The sequence below is a fragment of the Natator depressus genome, chromosome 24 (assembly GCF_965152275.1).
Source record: "Natator depressus isolate rNatDep1 chromosome 24, rNatDep2.hap1, whole genome shotgun sequence".
In the NCBI taxonomy this organism is placed as follows: Eukaryota; Metazoa; Chordata; order Testudines; family Cheloniidae; genus Natator; species Natator depressus.
The window spans coordinates 7,912,777-7,939,665 of NC_134257.1; the positions used below are offsets into that span (position 1 = coordinate 7,912,777).

General features: G+C 48.7%; 2 protein-coding genes across 8 annotated transcripts in view; one reads left to right on the plus strand and one right to left on the minus strand.

Annotated features, from left to right (window-relative positions):
• Positions 1-21,385, plus strand: part of SETDB1 (SET domain bifurcated histone lysine methyltransferase 1) — a 29,178-nt gene extending 7,793 nt beyond the window's left edge. For 4 of the 6 annotated variants that reach the window (XM_074938674.1, XM_074938675.1, XM_074938676.1 and 1 more), the window contains exons 8-22: positions 2,009-2,082; positions 2,563-2,753; positions 4,090-4,219; positions 4,697-4,835; positions 7,394-7,552; positions 7,983-8,591; positions 9,426-9,542; positions 10,922-11,091; positions 12,398-13,029; positions 14,261-14,289; positions 14,711-14,843; positions 16,145-16,310; positions 16,983-17,194; positions 18,068-18,156; positions 19,167-21,385. In XM_074938674.1, coding sequence (XP_074794775.1) covers positions 2,009-2,082; positions 2,563-2,753; positions 4,090-4,219; positions 4,697-4,835; positions 7,394-7,552; positions 7,983-8,591; positions 9,426-9,542; positions 10,922-11,091; positions 12,398-13,029; positions 14,261-14,289; positions 14,711-14,843; positions 16,145-16,310; positions 16,983-17,194; positions 18,068-18,156; positions 19,167-19,284 — 2,968 coding nt within the window. In that variant the 3' untranslated portion in view covers positions 19,285-21,385. Of the gene's footprint in view, positions 1-2,008; positions 2,083-2,562; positions 2,754-4,089; positions 4,220-4,696; positions 4,836-5,178; positions 6,349-7,393; positions 7,553-7,982; positions 8,596-9,425; positions 9,543-10,921; positions 11,092-12,397; positions 13,030-14,260; positions 14,290-14,710; positions 14,844-16,144; positions 16,311-16,982; positions 17,195-18,067; positions 18,157-19,166 lie in introns of those variants that run through there. The other 2 variants (XM_074938677.1, XM_074938678.1) reach the window with 2 other exon arrangements.
• A 2,734-nt stretch (positions 21,386-24,119) lies between these two features.
• Positions 24,120-26,889, minus strand: part of CERS2 (ceramide synthase 2) — a 47,146-nt gene continuing 44,376 nt past the window's right edge. For both annotated transcript variants that reach the window (XM_074938681.1, XM_074938679.1), the window contains exons 8-11: positions 26,720-26,848; positions 25,904-26,010; positions 25,460-25,613; positions 24,120-24,386 (exon numbers count right to left, since the gene is read on the minus strand). In XM_074938681.1, coding sequence (XP_074794782.1) covers positions 24,261-24,386; positions 25,460-25,613; positions 25,904-26,010; positions 26,720-26,848 — 516 coding nt within the window. In that variant the 3' untranslated portion in view covers positions 24,120-24,260. The remainder of the gene's footprint in view (positions 24,387-25,459; positions 25,614-25,903; positions 26,011-26,719; positions 26,849-26,889) is intronic.

The following is a 26,889-nucleotide window of genomic DNA, read 5'->3' on the forward strand; positions in this document are numbered from 1 at the left end:
TAATCTGTTAAGATGAGTTGCCGTGTCTTCAGTGTTGGTTTTTAACCCAGATTAGCGAACCCAAGTTAAGAACACACCTTTTTGCAGTGTAGACATACCCTTGCTCTCCACACAGCCTAAAGCAACTGTTGCCCTAAAACACTATGATGCGAAATATAGGCCATGGAAATATTAATGGCCAGCAGCATTACAAGTATCACTTCCCTTGAGAAGCCCTTAAGGAAAAGAGACTGTAGGCCTAAAACAGGGTACACAAATCTACATCTAACTAGGCAAGGTTCTTTCTTCCAAATATTGTTGAGGCTAAATCTTCCTTAGAGAAGATTAATAAAAAACAAAACTCCCTTTGTCCCTCAAACATGGCTCTGTCATAAATTCCTGATGGTTGAAAGCTGTGTGCAACAAATAGTTAATTATCTAAAATTAACAAAAAGAAAAGGAGTACTTGTGGCACCGTAGAGACTAACCAATTTATTTGAGCATAAGCTTTCGTGAGCTACAGCTCACTTCATCGGATGCATACTGTGGAAAATACAGAAGATGTTTTTATACACACAGACCATGAAAAAATGGGTGTTTATCGCTACAAAAGGTTTTCTCCCCCCCCCCCCCCACTCTCCTGCTGGAAATAGCTTATCTAAAGTGATCACTCTCCTTACAATGTGTATGATAATCAAGGTGGGCCATTTCCAGCACAAATTAGAAAACCTGGATTTGTGCTGGAAATGGCCCACCTTGATTATCATACACATTGTAAGGAGAGTGATCACTTTAGATAAGCTATTTCCAGCAGGAGAGTGGGGTGGGGGGGAGAGAGAACCTTTTGTAGCGATAAACACCCATTTTTTCATGGTCTGTGTGTATAAAAACATCTTCTGTATTTTCCACAGTATGCATCCGATGAAGTGAGCTGTAGGTCACGAAAGCTTATGCTCAAATAAATTGGTTAGTCTCTAAGGTGCCACAAATACTCCTTTTCTTTTTGCGAATACAGACTAACACGGCTGTTACTCTGAAACCTATGTAAAGTTAACTGCATTCAGAGGCTATATTGGAAATACAACTTATTTTATAGGTGATCAGTGATCTTTTTGTAATATAACTTCAACTAGATGCTTTTGTCCTAAAACTGTTGTGTAGTGTTACTGTATACCATTAAACTGCTACCATGGTCCACTCTATAAATCCATAGCCCCTGTAATCTCAATACTCCTGGCCCCCAGAAAAAGTGATTCCAGGGATTGGTTCCTGTTTGGTTTTGTTCTCCTCTCCTCCTCCGCAAACACAAACTATTTCTAACTGCCCCTCTGCTTACCCGAACTGCCTAGAAAATAAACTCCTCCCTCCTGGGTGCATGCTCTGTTTAGGTATGGGATGCCACTTGGAGGCCATCGATCCGTTGTGGAGCACAGCTCTGATGTCAGTGTTTCAAGGGTGCAGAGGTGCTGCTGGGGGGTGCTTTTTGCCTCTGGGGAGTAAGCCCTGTCTGTGGGAGCGGCTGCAACTTCTTCTGCTCTTGCCCCTTGTGGTTTGAGGCAGAGAGCTTTGTACTGTTGAATGGGAGGGTGGATCCTCTCTCTGCCATGCTCATATCCAACGCTGGGAAGAAGTTGTGGCTGGGATCCCTGCCCTGCTGTTGCTCCTTGCTGCTGGGGTATCTTTGGAGCCTCTCTTAAGGAAGCGCTGCTTCTCCTTTCCACAGCCCCTGAAGCTAAGTGGGAAGGATTCCCTTGTAGTGTGATATCTCCACTGTTCCGATCCATGGAGAGGAAGTGGAAGTATCGGATAACTTTGATTGTAAACTCTCTCGGGCAGATGCCATCTCTTTGTTCTGTGTCTGTACAGTGCTTAGCACAATGGGCTATGACTTGGGCTCCGAGGCGCTGTGGTAATACAAACAGGCTGTGGGTGAGGTGTCTTCAGCTACATTCATGAACACTACTCTCATCACATAAGGCGGCTTCATAGCCGTATTAAATACATGTCCCCTTTGCCACACTTTTTCCAGGTTCCTGATATTCTTCGATGATGGCTATGCTTCTTACGTCACTCAATCGGAACTGTACCCGATCTGCAGGCCATGTGAGTTCTCCGTTTGTTTGCACGCTTCTGTGCTTTGCTAGGGCTCTAGCTGGGTTCTGTCCTAGCGTTGGAATTAAACGCTTTGCCTGGAAAGATTTGCTGTGCACAAGAAGCTGCAGAATGTAACAATCAAATGTTACTAGGGCTGTCAGGGGATTAAAATAATTAATCGCTATTAATCGCACTGTTAAACAATAATAGAATACCATTTATTTAAATATTTTTGGATGTTTTCTACTTTTTCAAATATATTGATGTAAATTACAACACAGAATATGAAGTGTACATTGCTCACTTTATATTTATTTTTGATTACAAGTATTTGCACTACAGTAATCACTCTATTATGATCCCTCATTGTCTTTTAGACTGTCTTTGTTGACTTGTCTGTTTTACCTAAAATCCATCTGGAATATCACCGGAGAGGCTGTGGAGAAGGTCTTTGTAAAAGCCTTATCCCCTTTTTTCCTTTCCTAATAGTAAAGAAGACCTGGGAAGACATAGAAGACGTTTCCTGTCGTGATTTCATAGAGGAGTACATCAGTGCTTACCCAAACCGTCCCATGGTATTGCTGAAGAGCGGCCAGCTGATTAAAACAGAATGGGAAGGGACCTGGTGGAAATCCAGAGTGGAGGAAGTGGATGGCAGTCTGGTCAAAATCCTCTTCCTGGTATGAAAGCATTCCCTACCCCTGGAATTGGGGAAGGTTGGGTTTATTTTGCTGAGATATTTCCAATCAGGGGCTGAGGACTTCCCTTCTCCAGTAGGTCAGGCCGGACAAAATGAGCTTCCTTGCCATGGGAAGTGACTTAAAAGGTGTTTTGGTTACTGACCATGGTTAGAAATGGGATACGGGATTAAATGGGCCTCAGCTCTGATCCAGGCTGGCAGTTCCTCTGTTCTGCATGGAATATGGTCGGATAGCTGTAGGTTGACTTGGAGATGCCACCTGAGAGACTTTTATATTTAAAAGGAGAGTGGGTCAAATTTTCCAAAGCACTCAAGTCCCATTTTCAAAAATGACTTTGGCTCCTAGGTCACATAGGTGCTCCTAAAAATGTCTAATTTTTAGGCTCTGTATCGGATAGATGTGTGTGTTCAAATTGAAATAGACAAAGCTTTTTCTTTCTTTTTTTAACGGTCTATGGGAAGTTCTTTGTTTTGGCTTCTTTCTGACTGTAAACTCCTCCCAGTGGCCTCCTGAATCCAAACATAAGAGCACTGTGCTAGTATGAGAGAACTGGTGTGAAAGTGACTAGAAGCTTAAGTGATAGTCTTGCTGTCCTAGTACAGAAAGTAAACACTTCTGTTCCCCACGCCTCCCTCTGCTTAACTCCCTTCCCTGATTCCTGTCTCTTTCCATGCTTATCTAGGTATTGTGTGGGCTCCATAGTCTGTGAAATCCTGGTGGTAAACACTAACCAATTTATCCTTCAAACACCTTTTAAGGCAACAAAGTATTGTTCTTGGAACGGAGACTCAGGGAGATTACTTGCCCGGCATCACCCAAGGAGTTGGTGGCAGAGCTGGAAATAGAATCTAGGTCTCATGGGTACCAATCCAGTGCATTAGCTGCAAGGCCATCCGTTAAATGGAAGCGCCCAGTCCTCCCCTTCAGAACGCAGTCCTTACTCCCTTTCCTTACTGTATCTTTTGCCAGCTTTGCCATCTTCTACCTTTCCTTTGCACGAGTCTCCTAACTAGTGCCGGCGCCCTCCCTTTCTAGCTGTAAAAATCTCACCCTCTCTATTCTGTATTGTACATCCAGTGCCTCTAGAGCACAAGCTCTTCTGCACGCGTTTGACTTACGTGTCCTGTTGTGTGATTCAGAGCACACTGTGCACTATGATTTTTAAATTCTGAGTTTTAATACACTGTTTCCATAGCGTAACATTCATGCACTTTTTTAATATATACTTCAAATCTTGACGTCCCCTTAAACACACACTTCTTGTCTTGAATCTCAGACAGATGCTGTGAATGTTACAATGTTTTCTCTGCCACAGGACGACAAACGCTGCGAATGGATTTACCGTGGTTCCACACGTCTGGAGCCTATGTTCAGCATGAAAACCTCCACGGCCTCCACTCTGGAAAAGAAACAAGGAGGGCAGATGAGGACTCGTCCCAATGTTGGTATGTCCCTCCCCCAAGTGTCTGTCTCAGGGCACGAACCTAGACTGCTTTCTCAGGCAGGACTCCAATGGAAGCTTTGACCAAATCAGGGCTACAAGATTGGCCCATCATTCACTAGTTTAAAGACTTGGCAAGGAAATTAATTGCATTAAGAGTCCAGTCTGTTGGAGAGAATTGGCAACACCAGTGTCTTGCAGCACTAGAAAATGGGATTCTTGCTGTCTTAACTTTGCTAATGTGGACTTAACCTTTCTTGAGTCTACGCCTCTCCCACTAGCTGCAACGTTGTTATGTGCTAGATATTCAGAGCTGTGGTTGTCTGCCTGAAGTCTTTCCAAAGAATAGATTGGATTGTTCAACAATTGTTCACAATTCAATTGTACATTTTTCTGTGAGCGGTAACTGGAATCTACCAATATCATGTAGTTAATTAATGCACCAATCTTTGGCTGAAGTAGAGATTCTCTCTTCCACCAGGTGCTGTGAGGAGCAAAGGGCCTGTAGTACAGTACACGCAAGAATTAACAGGAACCAGCACTCAGTTTAAACCTATAGAACAAATCCAAGCAATGTCTCTAGCTGCACCGTCTGTTTCCCCACAGCCTGCTGAGATGGAGTAAGTATCCTATTAATTCTCTGCTTTTTCTCTCTGCTGCACCAAATATCTCCAGTTCTTAGTTGTTACTGGCTCCATCCCTTCCTGTGGGAAGGAGTCTTCTGGTGTGGGTTTCTTCCATCACTTGGCTTATTTCTTGGTTGCACAATTGTTTTAATTCCAATGTGGGGAGACTGTAGATAAAGGCTGATGGATGAGTATCTTGGGGCGGGGAGGCTGACAGCACAGTACCCATTGAGTAAAGCTTCTTGTCCTTGTTCAATCCTAATGCTTCACACTTGATATATTTCCAAGTTACAAAGTTTGTTGCTTCTCTGAATTACTCCCTCATGTCACGATCCAGGCATTGGCCCCCTGCTGCTTTGCATTCCTCAACTTGGACTGACCGGCTCATGGACCTCACTGACTTACAAGGCCCTGAGAATTCAGAATCATTGGTTGGTCTTGATGGTCATGGACCAGACCTGATCAAGCCAATCTCCAACAAAATCCAACACACAGCTTCCGCCGCAAGAGGCACGAGTTGGACACGGTCAGAGGCACAGCCTAGTGCCGGAGGAGGACTTGACGAAGGAGAGAAGCAACATTGCAATGGAGATTGTGGGTTGGAGAATGCAAGATTTCCTGAGGATGTGTATTGGGACTTCAAGATAAACTTCCTAGGAGAAAAAGATACTGTCCCTGTTCACTTTTGTCACCACTGTGGATTTCCCATCAGAATTTATGGACGCATGATACCCTGCCTACATGTCTTCTGCTATGACTGTGCCGCTTTGCATGGGGAAAAGGGAGATAAGAAGTGCCCGAGCTGTAGTGAACCAGTGCAGCAAGTCGAGCATTATACCCGAGATTCTTTCCAGACGTAGCAGCGTGCAAGTAACCCAGTCTGCGCTGCTACCTGTAGCCCCGAAAGCCAGTGTAATACAAATCCTTCTGCCCTGAACATAGTGGCCAACTGGTAAATGCCCCCTCCACACCACTCTAACCCTAACGCTTTTCCAAGGCTCGTGAATCCAAGCTGTAGTTTCATTCTTCCTCTTTTTGTTGCCAAGGTGAGTCCTACTCCCAAGTGGTGTCCTCTCCACCTTGAAGAACACAGAGTTTGGCTTCTCATTCTCCGCTCCCAGGGCCACATCTTCAGAACAAGATCGAAACGTCTTTGCTGCCATTGAAGTAACTCTAACTGAGGAGGCTACAGGAATGATAGACAGCAGCACTACCCGTAGACTGATAGAAGTCTATTACACTAAACTACAAGATACGGACTCCCTCTAGCTGTCCGAGCTGCACGCTTCTGTTATAGAACAGTCATTGCCATGGCTGCAAGACACTCTGGGATCTTAAATCTTCTTTTTTTTTTTTTTAAGTCCTGTCTTCAAAGCACATAGTTGCAGACAAGTGATTCGGACTACAGCTGTTGTTCTAAGCCCCTTTGCCTTTAGTGCGGCAAACTGCTGCAAAGACGTTAGCTTCTAGTATAAACTAAAAACAGACTCCGTACTTTGAGTATTGCTGCTGTTCAAAGGGGCATGGTTGGGTTAAAAAATCCTACTAGTAAAGACTTTTAAGATTATGATTAAGATTATTAAAACTGAAAGAATGGCATCTTTGCCTTCGTGTCTTGTGTACTCCTAGTTCACTGACGTTGCCTAGTCTTGTTTTGATTTCTAGTCTTTCACTTTCAGGTTCTTATGCAATGTCACAGTGTTGGGATTGCAAGTGCTGCAGGGTAACAATCTCTTCTTCAAGCCATTTCCCCCTGGATTTAAGTGTTCACAAACATTTCTCTTGGTCCTGGATTTTAGAATTTGTCTTATATAAATGTAGCCCCTCTGCCCCCTTTCCCCCCGATGTTTGACATACAATGGTTGGTTTCACGTGCAGTGTGTTCTGTCAGTCAGTGTGTAATTTGGATTGGAAATTGCCATAATCTCTGACTTAATTGCGCTCTTTTGAGCGCCCGGCATCTTCCAGTATATATGTTCTACTTCACTCAGCAGTTGGGCTTCCCTTTTGTAATTGATTCACGCAGCTCAATAGCAATATAGAGAGGAGACCAATATTCCCCTCACTCTTGCTGCTAGCTGATATGGTAAGGAGAGCATTACAACTGGAACACTTTTTAATTTCTCACTGATGCTGAAAAGTGCCCCCAATACAGATCCCAAGGGCTCTGCTTTTTGTCTGCCAGCCCACGGATCTTCGGCTGTCCAGGTTTCTCTGAAACGCCTGAAATTAGTATAATATTCTCAAGCACCTGCCCCACTCCCCAGAAATCCCCTGTATGCCAACATTTTTTAAATGTAGTTTTTATATTCAACCTGGGATCCCTACAGTGTATGTATCCTATTGAGTTGAACGAATCATACCATCACACAAAAAATCTTTTTTTGAGTTTGTTTCTGGCAGGCAGTAGAGGGCTGAGCTCTGCTGTGGTGGGGGGCAGGATCACGAATTTTCATAGAGTGTTTTAGGTGCCAGGTTCTGTTTGTTAACCCCGGCCACTCATGAGAGCATCTAGTCTTGAAATCGTGCACCGTTCTTCTTCCTTTATATAGAAGCCCTGAAAGTCAGCTGGCTCAGTCCAGAAAGCAAGTGGCCAAGAAAAGCACATCCTTCCGTCCTGGCTCTGTGGGGTCTGGACACTCTTCGCCTGTTTCTCCTGTCCTAAGTGAAACTCCTCCCATGGGGAAAGCTGCAGTGAACCAGCAATATCGGTAAGCAAGCTCTAGTCTGGTTTCCCTTTAACATGCATGCTGCAGAATCCCTAGGCTTGTGCATATTTTACATGAGAACGTGCGCTGTTTGTACAGCGCCTAGCACGTTAAGTTCTGGTCCATGACCAGGGCTCTTAAGTGCTGTGGTATTACTAATAATGAAAAGACCTGTTCTCTCTTTACAATGGTGCAGGTGTGCTAGCCAGCTCCCAGTATAGAGTTGAAAATCTTGTCCCTCCTCAGCCGCCGTAGGGTCATCCCCCTATTCCCTGTGGCTTTTTGCTCAGTGTAGTCAGTGGTGCTTCCCTAGGGAGCCTATCTTACGGTGTCTCTGAGGAGGGCTTCATGTGCCAAATCAAGCTGTTAGTGTTGCTTTTCTCCAGGGGGGAGGATCCTTAGTTTATCTTCTTCGCTGTCTGTCTCTCTCCAGTGGCAGCTATTCCAGTGGCCAGCCAGGCAGCAGTGCGGTGCAGCCATTCCACGGCATGATGGATCGGGTGCCCAATGAGCCCTCGTACCGGGCCCCGATGGAGAAGCTCTTTTACCTGCCCCACGTCTGCAGCTACACCTGCCTGTCGCGGGTCCGCCCCATCCGGAGCGACCAGTACCGCAGCAAGAACCCCCTTCTCATCCCGCTTCTCTACGACTTCCGGCGCATGACTGCCCGCCGCCGCGTCAACCGCAAGATGGGCTTCCACGTCATCTACAAGACGCCGTGCGGGCTGTGCCTGCGCACCATGCAGGAGATTGAGCGCTATATCTTTGAGACGGACTGTGACTTCCTCTTCCTGGAGATGTTCTGCCTAGACCCCTACGTGCTGGTGGACCGCAAGTTCCAGCCCTACAAGCCCTTCTACTACATTGCAGACATCACCAAAGGCAAGGAGGACGTGCCGCTGTCCTGCGTCAATGAGATAGACACTACCCCTCCTCCACAGGTGGCTTATAGCAAGGAGCGCATCCCGGGGAAAGGAGTCTATATCAACACTGGCTGGGAGTTCCTCGTGGGCTGCGACTGTAAAGACGGCTGCCGAGACAAGTAGGTGACTCTGTGCAGTTCCTCACGTCTCTGGGCCACACGTTGAGGAAAGGCTCTGCAGATAGGCCTTGCTGCATGGCCTGAATGTTACCAGCTCCTGGCTCGGTTGCACATAATATGTGGGGGGTGGTAAGGAAGCAAATCTCAGAGGCCAGGGCTCCCCATGGAGAACACCGTCCCCAGTTCTGGGGTACTTGGCTTGAGCCTCCCAACTCACTGCAGCAGCAGAGGGAATGCTTTATAATAAAAGTGTGGCAGGAGCACTGCTCTCGTAAGGTTGAGACTTAAGTTACCGTTTCTCAGCCGATTCCCAAGTATTCTAAAATCCACCTATTTCTTCCGATTGTCTCAAAAATCGTTTCCTCTGGTGCGGATGCAGGTTAGGGTTGGTGGCCCCCGCTGATGGAGTGTGGGGTTCCCACAATAGCATTTTGCTTGTTCTAATTTCTTTTGCACGTACCAAGGTCTCAGATTATGGCACAGATCCCACTGCCTCAGGATTGCTCTTGGCTAGCGTCCTGCCACTGCTGCTCCTTTGGGGAAGCAATGTTAAATGTTTGGGGTAAAAGTTGGCTCTGCAGTGTGGCTCAAGTCATCTGAGCCTGTGCAGCAGGACAGGGGCTCTGTTGCAAGCCAATGTTTGAAGGAAACCTGCCATCAGAGTAAGTTTGGGGGGGGGGGGGGGGTGTCAAAGTGACCTGCTGTAGCACTGTATAGCAAGAGTCCTGCCCTTGGCAGAGAGTCCCAAATGTTCATACCCCGTCACTTGTATGTGACTTGAAAGGTGTGACTTCTCTTGTAAAATAAATCTTTGGGGGGGCTTTGTGACTTCAGATCTAAATGTGCCTGCCACCAGCTGACAGTCCAAGCAACAGGCTGCACCCCCGGTGGGCAGATCAACCCCAATTCTGGCTACCAGCACAAGAGGCTGGAGGAATGCCTCCCGACAGGGTGAGTAGAGTGGCACTGTGCTTTTGTTAAGCTGGATTTCTGAGACCAATATGGTCAATCTGACAACATATTGGAGAGCTAGTCGTACACATTGGAACTCCTGGGTTGTATTCCTGGCTCTTTCGCTAACTCCTGGCATTTGACAATACATGTCTGACTCTCGTCACTGTAGTTACCGAATACCTCACAATTTTAATGTAGTTATTCTCAACAAAAAAAACCCCCCAACCCCACAAATAGGGCATTACATTATTCCTATTTTATAGACGGGGAAACTGAGGCACAGACTTAAGTAACTTGCACCTAGTCACACAGGAAGTCTGTGATGAAACAGGGAATTGAAGCTGGGTCTCCTGAGTCCCAGTGTCATAACCAGTGCACCATCCTGCCTCTAAGAAACTTCCCCACTTGCCAGGTGGGGGTAGTGCAATTCTTCCTTTCATGTGTTCTTGCAAAATGAAATTAGCTGTAAAGCACTTTGAGCACCTCTGATGATTTGACTGTTCAAGTCCAAGATATTGCTAAGGCTCCATGGCAAATTGGTCCTAGACATGGCACCAGGGAGGGGTTCAGCTTCTGTGGCACTCAAATGCAGCCGGCTGGATATTCTGTGACCGCTTCAGATTCACTGCAGAACTGAAATGTTGCTGAATGTGGTGAATGCAATCAGTGGGAGCCGTCTGTCACATTGCTTAAGGCTCTAATGGAAGGCACTCAGGTACTGTAGAAGAGTTGCTAAATTGTAGTGGACCGACTGGTCAACTGCAGTTAAGGTTTATTTTTATAGTAATGCTGTCCCTGAATTTTCAATGTACTGCTGATTTATTTATTTATTCGTATTAGTAACACAAATGCATTGGAGAAAGCAGGGGCCTTCTGCACCAAAGTAATTATGCATTATTTCATTCTACAGCTATCCAGCCTTACTACGTGGGGTGTGTCAAATCCCCCAGTACGTCACTAGAAATCACTCACATCTTATGGCAAGCGATTTACTTTGAACGATTTTTTTCTCTACACAGCAAAAGCACACTCCTTTCAGATGCAGGGTTATGTCTGGACTTCTATCCACTTCTGCCTCTAATAGGGATAGGTCCAGTGCTCTTCAGCTGGGAAAACCGCCCTCAGTGGGTTTTATATCAGTTTCTGTAACAAGCAATACCAATGCTATGTGCCCTCTAGAGCGGAAAGCTGGGATTTCCCCATTTGTTAAAATATCACATGCACAAAACCCAGGCAGTGCTAACATAAGATGGTAAGATTCAAAAGGAAACCAGGCAAATGGAGTGGCCTACTCTCTCCTCTGTTTGGTGGGTTTTTAAGAGCTCAGTCTGGGCTTTGAAACTTGCAGCAATAACCATCTGCTTTCCCTTCCCCAGAGTCTATGAATGTAACAAGAGATGCAAATGCAACACAAACATGTGCACCAATCGCTTGGTACAACATGGACTCCAAGTCAGACTCCAGCTATTCAAGACTCAGAACAAAGGCTGGGGAATCCGCTGCCTTGATGATATTGCCAAGGGCTCTTTTGTCTGCATCTATGCAGGTACAGGTGCCATGCTGAATATCCACCTGGAAGTCCTTTGGTTAAAATTGGGCACGACTAACACAGATTTGTCTTATGAAATGTCTGCTCCTACTAGACTGGGCTGCTATCGCCAACAGTCACAGAAATCCTAAACTACCCTTTCTGAAACAAAACAAATATTTATGTAAAATGACACCGACATTCGGTTTTCTGTTCATGTTTGAAGTTCTGTAAAAAGAATTGTCACAAACCTCCTCACGTGCATGTTAAACTCATTTAAGGATGCACTGCAGTTTCATCCCTGCTTTTCCCCGTAAACAAGGAAATACAGAAACCATGGTGACTGCGATGCCAATATTGAGAAGTGAAGCATTTGCCTAGAGCGAAGGCTTCCCTTGTGGCATTAATTCAGCAGCATTGCACAGACATAGCTCCCTGCTTCCTGTTTGTTTAAACAGTCTAGCACTGGGTTGCCAATAATTGAGTGTTGATGTTGCTTCAGTGCTAGTTTCTTATACGAACTTGTGTTCTTGGCCTACATGACTCCAGATGTCATCGCCAGTATAGAGACTGGACACTCTGGCTAATCAGTCCTCTCTTCCGAGCGTCCCTGGCTGGGTAGGGCTTTCATGCAGTCATGAAAGTGCAGTAGGTTTAACAAAACAAAAAAAGGGCCTTAAACAGGGCTAGGTTCTCCCTGCTGGCTTTACAGCTTGTTTCAGTGACCTGCCGGGGAAGCTCTGCAGTAGGGCAGATTGGAAAAGCTGCCCCAGTGCCTCAGAGCCCTCACTCTCTGTGGGCTGGGCTTCCTGGCTGTACTATTTCCCATGACACACCATGGGCCCTCCTCTTGCTTGTGCTTGCATTGTGGGAGATGTAGTCCCTCTGGGGATCCCAGCATGTAGAGGAGAATAGGGACATGAAGGTCCTGAACTGCAGCTCCCATGAGGCCTCGTGGTGGCATTTCAGATTAAAAGTTTTCGGTTTTCTGGTGTTTGGCTTTTTAACAAAGTTGAATTTTTCCATGGAAGCCAGATGCTTTTTTTTCCACTTAAATTCTTGAGTCCAAACCCAATTATCCAATGAAAAATAGCTTCAGTGGAAAACTCTCCACCGGCCTTACTCAGCTGTTATACTTCCAGCTCCCTGATTTGGGGGTCAACCAGGGTCATCTCAGGCATACAGAGCTGTTTTAACCCTCCTTGCCTTAGCCACAGGGATAGCCTGCTTTGTTTTCAGAGCATAGCTTGGGAGTAGACCCAGGCCTGTTTCCTTTTGAAGGGGTAACACACCCGCTAAAGTTCATGCCACGCTCGTTTTCCAGGGAAAATCCTGACGGACGACTTTGCCGACAAAGAAGGGCTGGAGATGGGGGACGAGTACTTCGCCAACCTGGATCACATTGAGAGCGTGGAGAACTTCAAGGAGGGCTACGAAAGCGATGCCAAGTGCTCCTCCGACAGCAGTGGCGTGGACCTGAAGGACGAAGAGGAAGAGAACACTGGCACCGAGGAGCAGGATGAGTCCAACGAGGACAGCTCTGACGACAACTTCTGCAAGGATGAGGATTTCAGCACCAGCTCGGTGTGGCGCAGCTATGCTACCCGCCGGCAGACCCGGGGCCAGAAAGAGAATGGCCTGTCTGAGACAGCCTCCAAGGACTCCGGCCTCACCAGGCAGATCAGCCACGACGAGGTCGCCATGACCGCCGCCTGCAAACTGCCTGTGTCTGAGGAGACCTCCAAAAACAAAGTGGCCTCATGGCTGAGCTCCAACAGCATGTCGGACAGCTTCCAGGACAATGATAGCGCCTCCTCGTTCAAGATGACCGAGGCCAGCGAGGTCAAGGCAGGCAAAGTGGAAGTCCTGGGTGACCGAGAGAAGCCCTCCACTTCTGGGCTTGGGGGCAAGGAGGCCTTTGGCTTGGATGCAGACTCAAAGATGCAGAAGAAGGAGGTAAGAGAGAGGCTGATGTGGTGATGCTCGAAGTACATGGCATTCCCAGTCGCTGGGGAGATGGAGCATCAGCACCCCTCTTTATAGATGAGGTGCAGAGGAGGGAAATGCCTGGACCAGCCATGCCATGCAGCATTCCTGGATCCCAAGGCTGTGTTCAGCTAGGCTACAATGCCATTTTGTACAGCCGGCCTCGCCTTGGTATCTGTGAAGTAGGGAAGCATTCTCCTGATTGCCTGCGTGGGAAAACAGGCGCAGAGAAGGCAAGTGACATGCCCAGGGTCAAACAGGGAGGCTGTCACTGAGCCAGAAATAGAACCCAAGACTTCAGTCCCAGGTCAGTGCCCCCTCTGCTAGATCAGTGGTTCTCAACCAGGGGTCTTAAGCCCCCTGGGGGGGCCCTGAGCAGGTTTCAGGGGGGCTGCCAAGCAGGGCCAGCTGCATAGGTTGAAGCCCAGGCAGGGTGAGCCCTGCCACCCGGGGCTGAAGCCGAAGCCCGAGCGATGTAGCTTCATGGGGGCCCCTGTGACATAAGGCCCCAGGCAATTGCCCTGCTTGCTACCCCCTAACACCGGCCCTGGTTTAAATGCAGAAAACCAGTTACTGCATATGGGGCCTCAGAAAGAAAAAGGATGAGAACCCCTGCGCTAGATCATCCTTCCTACAGCATACACGTTAAACTCGTTCAAGGGAATTGCAGCATTGAGTAGAGAAGTATCAAAAGACCCAAGTACTAATTTACATAATACCTAATTACTTGGCCAAGCGGCAACTAACAGGAAGGGTAGAAGCATTGAGGGATTGGAGGGATCCAAGGGCTATTACTCGAAGGAATGGATGATATTAAGAAAGGGAAAAATGCAGGGAAGATTTAACAGTGAGATCTGTTGCACTGTGGAATAGTCTCCTATGGGAAGGTGAAGTGTCCTATTGTAAGATACTTAATCCCTGGAGGACAGATTTAAGGCCCAAACCTGTGCTGAGCAGCGTCAGTGGACTTTATGGAAATGAGATTGCAAATTAAGCCCTTGTAGAAGGCTGGAAAGCCCCAGATGAAGGTATAGCCGGTGGAAACCAGTCCCCAGAAGAGTCTCTCTTTATAGCACCTGGGTCTTATGGCTAGTGGGTTACAGTACTTCAAGTCTCTGAGATGCTAGATCTATATTCACAGAAAGCGAAATGCAGCCTGCAGAAGAGGTGTTAACTGTCTCTTACTTTTTTCACTTTGTAGGAATCTGAAGAGCCAAACAAGCTTTCACTGTAAGTGTTGAAATATTTGAATTTGAGTGAAACGTTGCAGTTTACCAGTGCTCTCTGGGTATCTTTACTGCCACAATCACTGTCGCGTGTAGATGCCTCCCCGGTAATTAAGCTAGCCTCTGTGTACAGCCAGTGAGGGAGGTCCATGGTAGCTGAGTGAGAAACCAGCTCCATGCCAACAGAGGGGGCCGGGAAAGCTGCTGCATTACTACTGAGGCTGGTGAAGCCCTTGCATGTTAGGCCATGGAACTGGACTGGCTAGATTAGCAAGTTATACAGACAGGTGTGAGTGTCTTATCTTCTCCAGTTCTGTGTTAGAAGCTCTCCTGGGCATCACTGTGTTTCCGAGTATCCCTAGGACAGGTGGGGGAGATGGCTAGGAAGTGGCGTGGGTGACTTATTTTGTTCTTGCCCCCTGCAGGGCATCTGAGACAGGCAAGGTGTATGGCTATAATCCAAGCCCTATGAAACTCGAGGGGATCCGGAGGCCACCAAGCAAGACGATCATGCATCAGAGCAAAAGGCACTTGGCTCCTCCTCAGCAAGCAGCTGACGTAAGAATCGTGCTTTAGGGCCTGATCTTTGAAGACTGGCCTGTGCCTTGTGGGCTTTTTGGTTTGCACTGCAAAACGGCAGGCGGTGTGAGGCCCTCTTTAAACTCAAGAGCTTTACATGCTCCAGCCTGATTAAGAGCCAGCCCCCAGTCCAGTGGATTATGATTGCTAGTTCCTTGGGGTTACATCTTTCCAGGGTTTGCTTTGAATTGCAGGCACCTGTATTTGGGTTTCGAAGGCTCTGGCTCGCTATGGTAAAGCAGCTGTAGTGACTTGGTCTAAATGGGGTGAGGGACTCTGCTGTGGGGACTCTTCCATGCGTGGTGTTCAGATGATTGCCAGAATTAGTGTTAAGAAGGAATTGTCCCTAGGGCACATTGACAGGGACCGTAGGTTTCCTTATGCCTTCCCCTAGGACACTGAGCATCTGTTTGGGTCAGATAGACCTGATGTGGTTGATCTCTCGCAATTCCAGCGAGCATGGATGGATCTTGGCGCTTCCTTATTTCTTTTTGTAAGAGATCGTTCACTCCAGGCTGCACGACAACCACTTGTGTTCTGTGATCCTTAGCTCTTTGTGTGTGTCATTTATTTCATACAACATTGGGCACTGAATTTGGGGTTTTTTAAATCAAAACACTTTCTGCATCATTAACTCCTAATTGCAGAACATAAAAAAGGAAGCTAATCAAATCAGCCCTTGTTGCTATTATAAAAGTTGATGAAACCAAACTTCTGACCATTAGTGGTCATTAAAGAACTTATTTCACGCAGCGAGGGGAGGCGTGTTACCTCCCAGTGTTCTGGTCAAATTCCACCTTGGAGTTACTAACCAGCCTCTCTGATTTCCCCCTGCAGTTTCAACCTGAACATTATTCTTTTCCCATTTAATACACTGTGGACTGTAGTGCTGCTTTGTGCTGTTAGCTGCCACGTACCATCTCAGAGGTGGCTAAAATCCTTTCTGTCCAAATAGTCTTCAAGCCAAAAGTTGCTATAGAAATTTTTCTGAAGGCTCTAGGCCTGTTCATCAGGGTTCCAGGACCCAGGATTCTGTTCCTGCCTTTTCCGTGTGTGTATTTAAAATGACTTCCCAAGGGTATTGGAAGCTTTAATGAATGAAAGGGCTTTGATAGTTGCTGAAAGGTTCTATAGAAAGGCACAATATTTAAGCACAGCTCCTTGGAGAAAGGGGAATTAATACTCTCCGAGGCTTTAGCAGCATGCTGGAGAAGGTAAAACAATGCTTTTGGCCTGCATTGCAACCCCTCTGAGACGCTGGTACACGTGCCTGTTTCCAGGATGTGCTGACACTGTCAAGTAGCACGGACAGCGAGGGGGAGAATGGCCAGCCGGCAGCAGGACAAGCGCAGGGCAACACGAATGATAGTGATGACATCCAGACGATTTCCTCTGGCTCCGAGGAAGAGGACATCGATGATAAAAAGAATTCCTCTTCCGGGCTAGGTAGGTGCAGCAGGGGCATTTGGCGAAGGACTAATGGGATTGAACAGGGAGCTCTGTACAGAGGGCAGATGCAGGAGAAGAAACTGTTCAGAAGCGATGGGAGGTGTTGATAACATGATGACAAATGTGTCTCCAGTGCCCTGGGCAGACCAGCCGTTTCTACACGTTACGCTGGTCCCAGTGCAGCTGACTGCAGACTAAATTCTAATTGAGGGCTAAAGTTTCTCAAAGTGACTGGTTTTGGGTGCCCAACTTGAGACACTTTAAAGGGACCTGACTTCAGGTGGGTGCTCGGCCCTTCCTGAAAATCAGGCCCCTCACAGTGGGCACCCAAAATTACTCCTCAGTCTGGAAAACTTTAGGCCTGAGAGTCTGAAGAAAGAGCGATTTGTTTTTCTGTGGATTTCTGGGCATGGGCTGGCATTGAGCAGGGATTCCAGGATCCCTGGGTCCCAGCTTCAGAGAGGATTCAGGATTTTGTCCCAGCTCTAGAAGCTGAATCCTGAATGGTTTGAGTCTTGGCTGAAAAAGGACAGTTTGTTAGCAGGCAGCGCTGGTTGAGTTGAACTGATTTCAGCTCACCAGCTACCCGCTAAAGTATCGTCACTGTCTTCGACCCCTTTAAGAAAGTGAGAGGAAACCTCGCGGTGGTGATTTTCTCTGGTTTGGCAGGTCCCATTAAAAGGCAAGTGGCAGTGAAGTCCACACGAGGTTTTGCCCTCAAATCGACTCATGGGATTGCCATAAAGTCGACCAATATGGCATCAGCTGACAAGGGGGAGAACATGCTCGTGCGCAAAAACACCCGCCAGTTTTATGACGGCGAAGAGTCCTGCTATATCATTGATGCCAAACTCGAAGGGAACCTCGGCCGTTACCTCAATGTGAGTTCCCTCTTCTTGCGCGCTCTCCTAGGCAGTGCTGTGCATGTGTCCTCTCGGAGCATCAACAGAGCTGTCTGGCTCTCGGCTTCTGTTTGATTTGAGCAAATGTTGCACAGGAGTTTCACTTCTCTGAGGTAGCCTTGTGGGGCCGAATCAAGTTCCCCATTTGCCGTACTTCGAACTTCAGCCCTGTCCCGGAGGGTTTCCTCCTCTGGCTGACACAGTTAGGTGGGAGACCAGTGACTGCCAGTTCTGCTGGCTATTAAGTCAACACCTATCCACTAGGGACCGAACTGAGTTCGGTGTCGCTTCAAACATCCGTTACTGAGCTGTCCCAGTGCAGGGTGCTGGACTTGACCTCTCCAGGTCCCCCCAGCCCTTTAGTTCTGTGATTTAAAGGTGAACATTAACCTGCAGCTTGTCTGCTTTAGGTTTGTCGCTCTGTGCTCGACTCTAGACCAGCTTAGCAAGGAAGTGAAACCTGTCAAAGCAGCTGCTCCACAGTGGAGCGTGTTTGCTCTTGATGTTGGGTGGGGGGTGGAAATGCCAGAGTTGAAGATGGATGCGAAGTGCGGTTGTGTGACACACACGCAGTACAGACTCTGCAGGCTCTTCATCTATTACAGGACAGAACGTTCTACAGAAGCCATTCCTTTGAGTAAATGTCACTTTTTATTAAAGCTATAGCTTAGCACTTATTCCACGTAGTGCGTGTGGTAAGAAAATAGTAACCCCTATTTCAGTGGGCTTAAATCTGACTCAGTGGCTTACTTACTGATCCACCTGTTTAAAAACACTGCGTCCCACAGCCTGCTTGTTCCCTGCCTGCCACAAGTGCCTGCTCGTAACGTGGCTTCTCTTGTCCCTCTCCAGCATAGCTGCAGCCCCAATCTGTTTGTGCAGAATGTCTTTGTGGACACGCATGATCTCCGTTTCCCTTGGGTTGCCTTCTTCGCTAGCAAGTAAGTGATCTGCTGCTGAGGGGTTTTGTTGGCTGTCGGGCTGCTGCTGGCGCCGCTGGTTGATTTAGTTCCTGATGGTTCAGGAGGTTGAAAACGTCACCAGGAGGCAAGACCTCTTCAGAAGTTGTACTTGGCTTGTGCCATGAGGATTCTAATGTGGTCTTGTGACTAGACCTGGCACTGGGGAATCAGGGCTTCTGGTTTCTCTTCCTAGCTCAGTCCCTGGCTTATTGTGAGCTTGGGCACGTGGCTCGTGGAGAGACTTTCAAAGTCACAAGGTGCAGTTTAGGCACCCATCTGCCTTTGAAAGTCTTCCCCCCAGGGCCTGCAGTACCAGCTCTTGCCAAAGTAACTGGGAGCTGCAAGTTCTCCGCTCTTCTGGGGGAAAAGGTGTGGCCAGTTAATCGTTGGTGAAATGGTGACATTGCACCTTTCACAGGTTGAAGCTTAATCTCTCAAGTACTTCTGTGGCCTTGATTACTGTAGCATATGAGCACCTCAGATCTTTAAGGAGGTAGAACAGGGCTTTTATGCCCCTTGTACAGATGAGGACTGAGGCCCAGAATGGTCTCCGGGACCTGGCAGAACAAGGAATTGAACCCAGGTTTCTTGGGTCGCAGGTTAAGGCTCTAACCACTAGACTGTCCTGTCTCTGAATCCTATAACAAAATGTACTGGACCAGCCTTCGCTTTCTGGTCTTCCCAAAAAGAGCAACTGCAGCACCCCTGTGGTGTTCTGGAGGTAGCAGGGAAACAGTCTCGGTCCATAGCCGCTGGCTACGCTGCCCTCTCCCCACCCACCTCTGTCACACGGGCTTCTTCCTAGTAAAGCTTGTGAAATGCTTCTCTTCCGTTGAGGCTGGGGGCACTGCCAAGGCACGGATCTCGCCGATCAACAGGCATAAGCTTTGCCCTGTGTCTGCTGGCCGAGATGCACAGACTTCCTTGAGGCCAGCAACTGAATCCCCTTCTGCTAGTTAAGTAACATGCTCACTTCCCTTCCTTCTCAGGAGGATACGAGCCGGGACTGAGCTGACCTGGGATTATAACTACGAGGTGGGCAGCGTGGAGGGCAAGGAACTCCTGTGCTGCTGTGGAGCTATCGAATGCCGAGGCAGGCTGCTCTAGCCATGCTGGTGCCTGCACAGTGAAGGACAGGGGCTGCTGGCCCTGGATTCCCCGCAGCTCTGCTTCTGAGCCAGGAAAAGGTTGATTCTCAACCACAGGCCTTGTCCCTACCCTCCCTGCACAACCTTTTGTCTGTGAGGGTGACGTACTGTATTTCAGCAGGAGCTGTTTTAATTACACCATGTTTGTCATTGTAGCTGTTATAAAGCTGGTGACAGTAACTTAGAGCTGCCCGGTTCACTTGAAAATATGCCTGCAGGTGCACGGACCACAACACGATCAGGCTCACAGAAGGGGGGGGCTTGGCTTTGTGCAGAGGGCTGGGATGGCTCTCTGCCTTGGGGGTTGCCTCCACAATCAGGTATTCCGCTAGCTGAGAGAGACTTAATACCTGTCATCATGACAGCTCAATTCAGGCATGAAACACACAAGGCAGGCAGTACAGAAGGGTCCCCTGCTTTGCCATCCTCTACTGCACACAAGTCTGCCATGTCAAATTCCCCCCCCCCCCCCAAAACTAGGCAACTAGTTAGAATTGGTGCCCTCTTGTTGAAATAATGACAAAGGGAAGCATTTTAGAGGCACTAGGGGTAGATCATTTGCTGCAGGAACCTTCTTGGGATTTCCCCATGGTATTGCTGAACATGCTGGTAAGGCCCTGGGGGAGTGAACCAATGTTGGAGTTAAATCAGAAGACCAAGGAGTTCAGCAGAAAGGAGAGATCTGTCCTCCTCTCTCTGACCATTTGTGTTGTAAAAAAAACCTGTCTGCTGTTGAAAGCAATGGATGTGTTTCTTAAAAAAAAAAGACAAAAAATAAAAACCCCCACCCTGAAGAACAGTGTGAACTTGAAAGTGGCTGGTGGCCTGCTCTTGGGAAAGCAGCACTTCCAGGGGTGGATTTAGACTGAGCTGGGTAGTGGGCAAACAGAAGTGAGCACATGGGATTTTGCCTAGGCCTTGGACACTGGGAACACCACTCACTTGCTGGTTAATGAACAAACCCAGGTCTGCAAGGCTTCTGTACAGCTGCTCCCAGATGATTGGAGGGAATATGATCAAACTTCACTGGAGGAAGGGATGCAGCACCTACCAGTGCTCATAAAATACTCAAAGCAGGTGTGATTAAATCTGGCCCATAACTGCACAGGCTTCAGTAGAGCCAGACCAAAACTGGTACAAGGCCATTACTTGCTGTAACTGGAGTAGCTATGTTGGTTCCAGGGCATGTGTGTGTCAAGGCAGGTGAGGTAATATTTTATGGGACCAACTTCTCTCACCCTGTCTCAGTAGAGGAAGCAATAAGGGCACAAAACCAGAGTTTTAGGAGGCTGGTGCTCAGTTATACAGCTGAGGATTGTTCTAGGGTTAAGTTATAGCTACATCAAATAGCAGACGAATGTCTTCTACAGGGCCAGGACTCTAACACACTATTCTGCCTGCCCTGGGCCAGGTGAAGGCACACTGTCTTTGAGAGCTTTGCATGACAACTACCCCCCTCAGGGAGTGTGTGTCAGATTCCTTTGCCCAGCTTTCCATGTGGCTAGAGATGCCAGGGCACATTGCTCACAATGGAAACAAATCTAAAAATATGTGCTCAGAGAACATTTGTAAAGATGTAGGTGCATCTAGTGGCAGCTGCAGGTTTGCATGAAGAGCTTAGTCTAGGGTGGCATGGGCTGCTAGCAGGGACAAATATCTACTGCTAGGCTCCAGCTGACACTGGCAGGAGTAAGCTTGAGCTGCTGTGGTGTCTATTTTGACCTGCTCCTGGGGTTTCTCAGGGGCCAGTCTCAGCCTTCCAAGACCAAAGGGTTATGGCTGCAGGTGAAGCTAAAAGTGGCTCCTTTCCTTAAAGCAGATGTGTAATTTCAGGCCTCTTTTTGCAGGTGTAGGCGCTGTAGCCTATCCAAGTCCCTGCACATCCAAAGGGGTTGAGTGATTTCCTTGTCAGGGTCTCTTAAACTAAACTGCATTTACCAAGGGATGCACTTGTGTCCTAAACCTATAGCAGGTTCTACCCAACTCAGCCTAGAGCAGCAGGTTTAGCTTAACACACATTGGATCTTGGGCACTATCACCTCACGAATCTGCCAGAACCATCCAATCAGCACATGGCACCTGCTACAGCACCTAGAGGAGATCCCTAGGCACCAGCTGTCAAACCACAAAGGCCACGGGCAAGTCTGAGTTCACTGTGATCATGACCAAACCAAGCTAGGGGAAGCACACTGTTCCGGTTGCTCCCCCCTTTCTGATCTGCAGGGGCATGTACAAGCCAGCTCAGGGTCAGACCGTCACCACCCCACAAGGCACAGAGCTACAAAGAGCATCAGTGCAGGCCCCCTCTACTGAGCTAGTCAATGACACGAATGGGTCATGGGAACGGAGGTTCCCTGGACCAGCAAAGGGGGTCACTCCTGAGTAGAGCTACTACACACATGTGGAGAAAAGGGACTCCACTCTTGCTAATGGGGGGAGAGAGAATCTGACATTGGATTTTAAAGTGTTTTACAGTAATTACCTTTCCTCGGACATCTGAAAGCTCATCCTGTCTCTGACCGTTTGAGGGGCTGCATGGGAATCTTGCAATGCTAATAGATAAGTGCTATTAATGGCAGGGTTAAATCAGCAGCTGGTTCCTCCCAAGCTGCCTGTAGGAACAGCTGCCACTAGCCACACTAGTATTTCAACCGTGTAGCCTCAGAGGGCTGTAGCAGGTGGCTTTTCTAGGAAGTGGGAGGCCAGTTGTGTTTAAAAGTAGGGCAGTAGAGAGCATATGAAGTTCTGAACCCACACTCTGGGTTTGGTTCCCTCAAGCGTTCAAGCTCTTAACTAAAGGCCAGACTTTCAAAAGTTCCCCACACCTCCCAGTGGCCTCATCCAGGTTTCCAGGACACCTCAAAACCCAGCATGCTGAGTGCTTTTGAAAATCTGGCTGCTTATTTTGATGCCTTAAAAATGGGAGCTGATCCCTGCTATTGTAGTGACCATGTTACCACCACAAGGACGCTCCTGTGAAAACCACACCAGCTCAAGTCTTGCAAGCCTAGCACAGCTGATAGAAAAGCTGTGCATTTCATACTGATCCAAACCCCTCAGATGGGTGGGGTGGGAAAAGGGTGACACTCCCCACAGAAAACACCACGCCTGTTTTTACAGAAGTTTTAGTTTTATTTAACTTTTAATAAATTTTAACTTTTAAAAAAACAACATTTTGGTCTGAAGTTAGGTTAATGGTCCTTTTCTCCAACCCCTCTGTCTAGCCTGGAAAGTTTTAATGCCTTCAGCATTTCAGCCCCCACCGAATCTGGGTTTACAGGGAAGGCTCTCTGCGCTCCAGTTCCTCTTTGTACTTAGTCCTCGCTTTAAAACAAATAAATAGGAAAAAAATTCAGTTGTAAATTCATGTGTTGATTTACAGCCTGGGCGGAGGGGGGAGCAGCGCATTAGAAGGGAAGTGGAATAGATCGTTCTTAAGGGTGATCAGGACCAATTCTCATAGAGTAACACAACGGGACATATTAAATCTCCACCGAAATAGGTACAAGGGAGCATGTCTAAACCACACAGCTTCCTTCCAGCAAGTATTCCATAGAGTATTAAATCAGCCACTAATACCCAGACCTTCATCTACTTAATCTAGCCTCCCCCCGGTATAACAAATGTCACCTGATCCCACAAGTCTGTTACTGGGGTGGTGAGCTGTAAACAGAGCACAAATTCATTCTGGCTGCTCTTCCTGTCTGCTCCCCCGAGCAAGTCAGTGACTTTGCTCCTCCAATTCCTTTGCTTTTCTGGGCGCAATGGGCACATTTCGGTCATGCTGGGGAGCCAGCCGCCAAAGCTTTGACCTCCATTCACTAACTGTGGCAAGTACCAAAGTCAAAATGGGGACCAGGGTCTTCTTTCAAAACTAGACCCCTTCATCTTAGTCCCTGAACGCCTTCACTCTGCAGCTGAGCGAAAGGCTCCCAGAAGGGCCTGAACTGCACGAATCCGCTTAGCTAAGAGGCAGAGCTGAAACTGACAACAGTCTCTGGCCTGCCTAGGCTTTGATTTCATGGTTTTGCTATTACCCAAGAAAGCAAAATTCTATGCCCCTTCTGCATGGGAAACACTACAATTTCCTCTGCAGCTGGAAAGGAGTTTGGGGAGAGGGCTTGCAGTCATTTCAAAAAAAAAAAAAACCCAACAAAGGGGAATGAGCGAGTCTTTGCAATTGAATCCAAGCCCTCAGAGGACATTAAAGAGACAACAGACTTCCGCTTTTTGTGCGTTATTTCCACCAGCAACACAACTAGGGAATTCCCTTCCAGAAACTTGAGAGGTGAGAAAAAAGCAACTAGAGAGGCAATGAAACCATACCTCACCAATAAAACAGACTGGGAAGGAACTGGCGCCAGCTTTCTCTGTGTGTGTGTGTGTAAAAAACACAAAAAAAGTGAGAGCAATTTGCCATCTCTCCCTCATGTAGCAATCTGGCTGTGCCTTCCACTATGCCCCTAGAGTTGGGGATGGGGCCAGATAGTCTTGGAGAAGGGAATCCTTGCTTCCCAGTTTGGTTTTAAGGCAGCTGGGTGAGGATACAGAGAGAAAGGACGCTACTGTATGGCAGTGGCACAAAGTGCTACCACCCCTCCCCCCCACAAAGTTGGCACATTTCCATCTGCAGCGATAGGAATGAAAATTGACCTCAAATGATGTATTCTAAGCACATGTGTAGGGTTGGTGCTGCCACTCCAGGATCCATGCCTTTAGCCTCCCCCCTAGATGGGTCAGCTATTTCCTTCCACTAGATCAGTTTTGGGAGAAGAGGGGGAGTAACTATTTATAGGGGACAGGAGGGAGACCCTGGCACTACTCTTGGTGGCAGGGTGGAAGCTGAAGTTCTCTTAAAGTTTTGGCCTTCTCAGCTCACGCCCGTGGTGGTGGGGCCGGGTGGCAAGCTGGCGACACCTCCACATGTGCCTAAAATCAATCGGTTTTCCGGTGGTTGTTGTTCAGGACGGGGTGCCCATTGGAAAGCGGCCCGTTCTTCGTCACTTCCTCCTCCTCCGTGTTGTCGGTCTCTTCGCGATCACTCCTCTCGTCTTCCACCACCTGGAGGGATCGAAAAGAAAGGGGCTTCATGAATCAAAGTGAAATGGGGCGAGCAGGCTAGAGCGGAGTGGGACTGGGTGTCAGGACTCCTGGGGTCTGTTCCTAGCACTGCCACTGACTATCTGCGTGATCCATTTTGCTTCTGTGCCTTAGTTTCCGTGTCTGAGGCCCACTCCGTCCACAGCCCTGCCCTTCCTCCATTAGTGCCATCTGCAGAGGTAGCTTTGTGAGCCAGGCACTTGACTGGGAACTGGGCGAAATCCTCCCACACGAGGGCCACTGCACACGCTTTAGATGGTAACAGCCACTGTCTGGGACTGAGTTTGCACTCGCAACCGCGATATGAAAGGCCCCCTCTCCGTTTACCCCAGGTCTCACTGACCCCCTACTGCCTTGCCTTCCCTAGAGACGCTCCAGGACTTCGCTGCTGAGCTCTGGCTTCTCCCTGCCTCTGCCCACTCCATGCTGTTGCCCTAGCAAACTTCTCCCGTTACTAGAGCTGACCTCCCCTAGAGCCACCACCCAGCATGTGGCCCTACCAGGTCTGGATGCCCTGGGATGTGACACTGGCACCTCAAATCACGCTGCTGCTTAAATCCCCAAGGCCCAGATCCTCATAGGTATTGAAGTGCCTAATTCCCATAGGAATCAGTGGGAGATAGGCACCTGAATTACTGAAGATCTGGACCAAAGGTTTTTCTCTATCCTCAAAAAGGCAACAGAGGCCCCAGTGCTCACCAACACCCCCGCCCCCCCCCATACACACACCAGGAACCCTACAACACACACATCTCTGCTCCTCTGACAGGAATCTCGGCACTGTTGCACCACAAACAAACCAGCAACCCTACAATGCGGACTAGGGTGTTTATCATGTTATTTGTCCCCATTAACCAAGACAAGAAAAGGCCCCCCAACTGGTCTTAAATTGCTGATCTCTTCCACTTCCCCATCCTCCCCAGAGAGGTGGCTTCACTTTGCTTCCCTCCTGGCCCCTGGGTTCCAATGTAAGCGAAGGGTGACCTGGAAAAAACAACACCACCCTCCCTCCCCACCAGAGAGAGTGAACCTGCCTTTCCAGTTATGAACTTGTGGGCCATGCGGATGATGAGATACGCCCAGAAGACATGCAGCGATTGCAGTACCACCATCATGAAGTTGAAGAAGTAATAGCCGAAGAAGGGCGGGTACAGGTCCAGAGGATAGACTACCGTGCAGTGCATGATCCTACAGGAGAGCACAGGAGACCATTGTACTGAAAGTGAGGCGGCTACGCAACCCTCCTGGTTCATGCTGCTCAGAAGCAAAATTGGCAGCATGGCCTAGTGGCTAGAGGGCTACCCTGGCACTCAGGAGCCCTGGGTTCTATTCCTGGCTCTGCCAGGTACACGAAACGCAACAGCTTGGCCTCGTGGAACATCCTCCGATGGCCAGCTTTTCCTGCCCCACCACCTGCGATGCCGTCCCAGGCCTGGCAGCAGCAGCAGCCCGGTGGCCACGGTCAGAGGCTCGCTCACCAGAAGGGCAGGATGACGAGGCGCGTGACGATGAAGACAGCGGCGAACACGATGAAGATATTGTTGCAGGTGTTCTTCCAGCCGGCGTAGTTAAACATCTTGGCAGACTGGGGGCGAGAGGCCAAAGCCACAGTAAGCTGCAGTGCCTTTGAGGCGTGGGAGATATGAAGTGGGGGGGAGGGGGCAGAGCGTGGGCCTTGGGAGACTCAGAGGAGTCACTGCGTCTCTCGGGGGCTCTCCCACCCGTCAAATCCTGCCTTTCTCCCACCCCTCGTCAGTCTCGACTGGGAGCTCCTTGGGGCAGGGGCCGGGTCTCGTTCTGTACGTACAGCACCTCGCACAATAGGGTCCTGCTCTTAGCTGGAACCTCTAAGCTCTAAGATAGAGCAGCACTGCTAAGAGCAGCTGCATGGTTTGGTTTTCAGGTAGGGCTTGCGTCTGGAGAGTAGCCCCCAGCTCCCGATGATGGACGTCTCTTCATGAAACGCAGAGTCATCCATTTCGCGTCAGGTGTAGTGCTGAAGCACCCAGAGGTCCCTGTGTGCCAGGTGCTGCCCAGACACAGAGTGAGACACTGTCCCCTGCCCCAAGGCACTCAGAGTCCAAATAGACCAGGGATGAGTCTCTGGACTCCTGGGTTCTGTGCTGGGCTCAGTGGGGCAGCCCCCACACCCTAAGGGAGTGAGTCCCACTGGCTCCACGGGGGCACCGGGGGTCTGCTCTCACTGGCATCGTGGTTGTGTGGCGCATCAGCCATGGGGAAGAGCCGCAGGGACTGGGTGGGGGGTTGCATGCTGCTCCCCCCACCCGGCTCACCTCCAGCAGGTAGTCGGAAGAGTCATGCAGGGCCATGATCAGCGTCCCCGCCCGGATGTAGTTGGCGAACCAGGAAAAGCTGATCAGGATGATGGTGGCCACGTGATGGATGATCTGCTCTTTGAAGTCCTGCCGGGAAGAGGGGGGAGGGGAAAGGAAGGGATTAACCC